General features: G+C 55.7%; 1 protein-coding gene across 1 annotated transcript; it reads right to left on the bottom strand.

Moving 5' to 3' along the window:
• Positions 1-895: 895 nt before the first annotated feature.
• PIM1 (Pim-1 proto-oncogene, serine/threonine kinase) lies at positions 896-4,951 on the bottom strand. Its single transcript, NM_001146090.1, is given in 6 exon segments — positions 896-1,056; positions 1,836-2,012; positions 3,622-3,988; positions 4,087-4,137; positions 4,248-4,354; positions 4,474-4,951. Coding segments are annotated over 6 exon segments (942 nt in total). The 5' UTR covers positions 4,556-4,951; the 3' UTR covers positions 896-898.
• Positions 4,952-6,368: the final 1,417 nt, after the last annotated feature.

The raw sequence follows: 6,368 nt of genomic DNA, 5'->3' as shown, positions 1-6,368 counted from the left end.
AAAAAAAACCCAAAACAAAATAGGTAAAATAACTTAAAAGGCAAAATTAAAAAAGAATTAGATCAACTACAATCCTTTGTACACTACCATGCCAACTGTACACACATTTACAGTTTTTCTGTTGATTTGCATTGTTTGTGCATTTGTGTGTGTGTCTGTGTGTGTGTGTGTGTGTGTGTGTGAGGTCTTGGCTTAGAAACAGTTAAGTAAAAACCAAAAAGGAAGACCAGTTCACTTGGGAGTTTTACTAAAGGTGGAAAAAGGGCAGGTGGCTCAGCGTTTGGCCCTGTAGCCTCTTCCATGGCACCTTTCATATGAAGGATGGGGGGGGGGGGGGGGGGGGAGAAAAGAGAGGGAACCAAACCCAGGCAGATTTTTGGAGAAGCAGCAGGTAAAAGAGGCAAGTTCAAGTATTTCTCCCAGCACAGCCGGAGTCCCCACAGAAGGCACTCAGAAAGTCGGAAGAGGTGACAGGGACTTAAAATGGTGCTAGTCCTAACCCACCCCAACCCATGCCCCACCCCCCGCCCGCCCGACCCGTCACGGCTTTCAGCAGAACTCTTGATGAAGGGAACAGTTCCATGGCAGGATCCTGACCTACTCCCACCCCCCCACCACCGCCCACCCCTGGGATTTTGCAGAGTCCAGCAATGCTGGACACTGGTGAGAAGGAGAGCTTCTATGGGAGGAGTGGAGGCCTAGGACGCCCGGAGTGGAGTCTCTTCCTCCCTTTGGGGAGGCAGCCTCCAGGAGCCTGGGGTCTGGAATGAGTTGTAAATGTTGTTCCTGTATCAAGCACTGTCCTGCTTGGAGAGTAAGTGTCACTGGTACTTGGGAAGCTGAAGACACTTCCCCTCCTTTGAGCATCTGACAGGGAGGGAAGAACCTGTGGGAGAAGCTATTTGCTGGGTCCTGGCGACAGGCTGTGGAGATGGATCTCAGCAGTTTCCTGGGGCAGGAGGACGTCTTGCATCCATGGATGGTTCTGGATTTCTTCGAAGGTTGGCCGATCTGATGGTCTCAAGGCCAAGCACCATCTAATGAGATGTTGACACTCTGGAGAAAGAAAGACAAGCGGTTATGAATGACTCGACTTGCTTTTGCAATGTAAAGGTCTTCCCACATTGCTTCCCAGGGGCCCACAGGTCAGGTATCCAACAGAGAGACCAGGCCCTTTCTAGAAGGCTGCTTCTTCAATGAGAAGGTATTAACTAACATCTAGAGCCTCCAGTTTGCTTTCAGCTTAAAAAAAAAACAAAAAACCAGCTCCCCTCTTAAACCTGTGGTTTTCAAACTTCAAGACCTTTCCCACGACGCCCACTCACCAGAAATAGGAAGGCTGATGACAAGGGATTTTGATGAGACATCACTAAGCATGATGAAGTGATTCAATTCACCTAGCCGACTTATAAATATGAACACCACCCACAATGAGGTCACTGGAACCGCAGTATTTAGAGAGGGCCTGGCCTGCCTTAAGGGAGAAGGCTCAAAGAGCCCTCAACTTCTTACTCCCGGGCAAAACAGCCAGGAGTTAAGGGATCAGGATTTTGGGGTATTTGAAAACAAATGAAAAAAATCTTCCAGTGATACTAAATGATCTTTTTCTTCCTAATATTCACAGGTGCTCTTCCTCTGACCTCCCTGCGAAAGCACCCACAAATGCACATCATTTGATTCCTGCAGACTGGCTCTCAAGCATGATCACTGGCCAAGAATCCTGCTAAAACCAAGGGTCACAGCCTCTCCTGGGGAGTAAAGCTCTGCAAGCTCGTCAGGGACTATCAGCCTCGTGATTCCAGCCTCTCCTCAATAAGGGGCTTCCCAGAAGTTACCTGAGGAGACCCGCTGCCTGAAGAAAACTTGGCCCCTGACGATCTCCTCATCGTGCTCAAAGGGAATATCTCCGCACACCATGTCATACAGCAGGATCCCCAGAGACCAGACGGCTGCCGACCTGCCATGGTAGCGATGGTAGCGGATCCACTCTGGAGGACTATACACTCGGGTCCCTGTGAGTCAAGGGAATAGGAAGGAAAACATGCTTTTAGCAAAAATAAAACTCACAGCAACTGAGAGGTATGCTGAGTAACTTAAAAAAAAAAATAAATAAGGCACCACCCTACTTCTGTCAGCAGCTGAGTGAACTCCAATCCCCCCTCCCTAGGGCTAACAAGAGTGGTTGAGCAGCTTATGGCAACTCTCCAACCCAAAGCATTACCGACTTCTCTATCAGCCCAGACCATAAACAAACAGCTCCAAGAAACAAACAGGGCCAGCCACAAACCCAAGCACCAGACTTGGATGTGGTAGGACCACCCACAACTGGAGGAGGAGATGAACACATGCATAATCAAGGGAGGTATCCCCACAGACTATCCTTAAATTGCATTAGAGGTCCTCGCCCAGGAGCAGGTCAGAGTGCCACCTCAGATATGATCCAGGCAAGGACACTTGCACAATATCCTAAGTCAGGGTGCCCTTTAAGAGGCCTTCCTCTCCACCCTCTGAATGCAAGGGCAGACACCCACACACCCCTTCCTCCATCCAAGGGAGAGGTAGCACTGCTGGGCTGGCTTCAGACCACGTGATTCCTGTTTACAAACTTTGAGTTGTAAAAAAAAAATGTGGGGCCATCCCGCTGGCGCTCACCAGGGGGCAGCAAAGACTGGAAGGAAAAAACATGGGAGGACCCGGCCAGCCATTAACTGTTAGATACAAAAAAAAATACAGCCCAACCCAGCGTCCTCCAAGGGCAAATAAACACAAACCACAAGCCCCAGTCACAAGTTTTGAAAGGCTGTCGTTTGTTAGGTTAAGCCGCTCAGATGATGACCCACCCTCCTCTGCTTTGATCTCCGAGCTCTCCATTCCGTCTTTTCTGAAAGAACCCGCTCCAAGCCCCTCCCTAGGATAGGTTTTCATCCTCTCTGTGGAGACACCCAACTAATTTTCAAACCAGCAAGAGATCCTATTTCACAACATTCATTCCCGAGTCCCTCACTCCACATCACCACCAAGATAAAATAATAATAACAAGAATCAACAAAATGAATTATTTAGTAAAACTACTCTTCTCTTCCTTATTCGTCCCTAGATCAAAGGGGAGGGGAAAACACACACACACACACACACACACACACACACACACACACACACACACACACACTGCAGCTCTAAAAACTACCTCAACCGAAAACTCCCTTATAAATCAAAACAAAAATGACAAAACCGGCAATCAATTTTCATCTCTCCCGCTCTCTCCTCCCCCTGTCCCCTCCCTCTCATCCTTCTACCGGCGGGGAAACTGGGTCAGACTTCAGAAATCTGGGCTACGGCCGGTTGCCCACAACCTCTTATTCATGGGGAAAGCTTGGAACCCACTGAATTTCACTTAAAAAATAAAATCATGCCAGAGACATTACAGGTTCAGCTGGCTCGAAATTCCCAGCTTTCCTACCCTGGGAAGCCCTCCTTCGCCCCACCCCTGCTAGCATCGAGCCAGGCGGCCCGATGACCTTTACAAAGGGCCGGGGAGGGAAGCCTGCCGAGGCCTCCAGGCCAGGCCGAGTCACCTGGGCAGTTCCCCTCCCGGGGAGCTCCCCCTCAGGCGTGACTCACCATCGAAGTCCGTGTAGACGGTGTCCTTGAGCAGCGCCCCCGACCCGAAGTCGATGAGCTTGAGCTCGCCGCGATTGAGGTCGATAAGGATGTTCTCGTCCTTGATGTCGCGGTGAAGCACCCCGCAGTCGTGGCAGTGTCGCACCGCCTCCAGCACCTGCCAGAAGAAGCTGCGGGCCAGCTCCTCCTGCAGGGCCCCTCTTTCCGTGATAAAGTCGAAGAGGTCTTGCACTGGCTCCGGCCTCTCCAGGATCAGGACGAAACTGTCGGGCCTCTCGAACCAGTCCAGGAGCCTAATGACGCCGGAGAAGCCCGAGCTCACCTTCTTCAGCAGAACCACTTCCATGGGCACTCGGGTGCCATTAGGCTGCAGAGGGGCGAGGGGGGCTGCAGTTAGGGCGGGGACGGGTCACAGGGTGCCCCACTCTACCCATCCCGGGGGGTCGCTCCCTCCAGGATACTCACCAGCTCTCCCCAGTCGGAAATCCGGTCCTTCTCCACGTGCTTGATGGCCACCTGGAAAGCCCCCCCATAGAGTCTCTGTTAGAGATTCCCTCGCCGGGGGGCAAACACACCGGCGTGCCCCCGGCCGGCGCGCCCTCCTCGCAAGCCGGGCGCCCACTCACCGGCAAGTTGTCGGCGACACGAATGCCTGAGTACACCGAGCCGAAGCCGCCGCTGCCCAGGAGCGGGCCCACCTGGTACTGCGACTCCAGGGGCTCCTTCTCCTTGCCTATAGGAAAGGAAGAGTCCCAGGAGACTCAGTGACGGCCCGCGAGCCCCCCAGCTTCAACCCTCGAGGTCCAGCCGCCCCCCACCTCCATCCAGGGTTGGTGGGAGAGAGGCACTTACCCGGCGCCAGCTTGGTGGCGTGCAGATCGCTGCAGGGCGCGGCGCGCAGGTGGGCAAGCGAGTTGATTTTGGACAAGAGCATCCCCACCTCCAGGGTGTCGGCGCTGAGGCTGTGTCTGGAGGAGCTACTGCAGTAGGGGCTAGGGCTGCGCCGGCGGCTGTGCCTAAGGCCGGGGCTGAGGCTGCGGGTGGCGTTGCGGCTGCGGCTGCGGCTGGCGCGGAAGGCCGAGGGCGAGTCGGAGGACGACTGGGGGCGCTGGCGGCTGACGGACACGCCGGCAGGGTCAGGCAGCGCCGCGGGCGGCAGGGTGGGCGGCTCGAGGGGCTGGTGTGGCAGCGCTGCGGCACAGGGAGTGTGTAGCTGTAGCTGCTGCTGCTGTTGCCGGTCCCGCCACCGCCGCCGCCGCCAAGTCCTCTCCGGCCTCCTCCGCCACCGCGGCCGCTGCAGCAGACGCCCGGCTCGCCCTGCCGCCAGGAGTAAAAGGGGCGGAGCGCGCCGGCGGGGAGGGGGCGCGCGGGCGGGCGGGGATGGGGCGGGGCCTCTCCGGGAGGCCTAGGCGGGGGAAGCCGGGCGGCCGGGCCGGCGGAGGGAGGAGAGGGGGTGGGGGAGCGGCGGGACAGGGCGACTCCCCTCCGCACCCCCCCCTCCCCGCTCGCCCTCCGTGGCCGCGCCCCGCCCCCGCCCCCGCCGGCGCGCCTCCAGCCAACCAGAGGCCGGCTCATCTGCATAACGCGGCGCGCGCCCCGCCCACGCCCCGCCCCGGCTCTCGCGGTCAGAATGGTCTCTACGCCGCCACGACGTGGCGGGAAGGAAAAGGCGCCAAAATGGAGGGGGAGGGGCGCTGGGGCGTGCGGGGAGGCGGGAGCTGGGTGTTGAGCCGCGAGGGAGGAAGGATGGGGAGGGGCGTATCGATTCAAACCCAAACAATAACAAAGCCTTCAAAGGCCGCCCGAGGCCGGCTCTGCGGCTCTCCATTTCTCGGGGTTTTTGGGTCAAGGGCTAAGAGCTGGAGCATAACAAGTTGCGCAGAGAAGACAGCCGTTGGTGTGTCAGGCCCCGAGGCCCGGCGGCCGGCGCGCCGGGGTGTGAGCGACTGTGTCGGGGGGGCAGGGGGAGGATGCCGACGAGGGTGGTCTTTATGTCTGACTCAGACGCGAGACCTCCAAGTCGGCTTGGGCGGGTTGACCACGCGCTGTGGGATCGGGCTGGATTCTCTGGGGTTTGGATGTTGGGGGCGCAGGATCTGCAAGATATGAGTCACAACGGCGGCTTCACGGAGGTGTCACAGGCCTGGAATAAAACCCGGAGAGCTCCGCTCGCTCGGGGGAGGGGTCCAGATCGCGATTGTCACAGCCGGTGAAAAGATCGGCCCCCAGATCCCCTGGCAGATTTTTATGTTTTAAAAAATGCAGAAAGGTTCCAGTGAATCCTGATGCCGAAGAAGTGATGTGTGTCAGAGTGCCCAGTAAAGAGGAAATCACGAAACAAATGTTAGTATTGTGATGCCAGATGCTGTCTCAGCCCCTTCTGTGAGGGCGGGAGAGAAGAAAATGCCTCATCTAAGAGCGAGGGTGGGAAGGCGCGCTAGATGTGATCAGAGTTTTCACGTTGTATTCACCTTCTCGTCATCCTGTTATTACCAGACAGGCAATATTAGCAATTATTGGCTGCCCCCAGTCTTGACTCAAAGGAAATTCCCCCCTCACCCCCACTCCATGCCCCCTTGGAAATAACACGGAAACTGACCAATTCGACTTTCATCCTTTGTCCTTTTAAACTTCTTGTAGAGTTGATAACGACGTGTGAAATGAGTAAATTAAAATTCTTTGTAATCCGTAAATTGAGTTGTCGGGTCCTCCTAAGTAATTGAAAGCTAACTACATCCTCTTTTAAT

The sequence above is a fragment of the Ovis aries genome, chromosome 20, assembly GCF_016772045.2.
Source record: "Ovis aries strain OAR_USU_Benz2616 breed Rambouillet chromosome 20, ARS-UI_Ramb_v3.0, whole genome shotgun sequence".
Taxonomy (NCBI): Eukaryota; Metazoa; Chordata; class Mammalia; order Artiodactyla; family Bovidae; genus Ovis; species Ovis aries.
The sequence above is the reverse complement of the archived record's forward strand: the minus strand, read 5'-3'. Positions and strand labels throughout refer to the sequence as shown.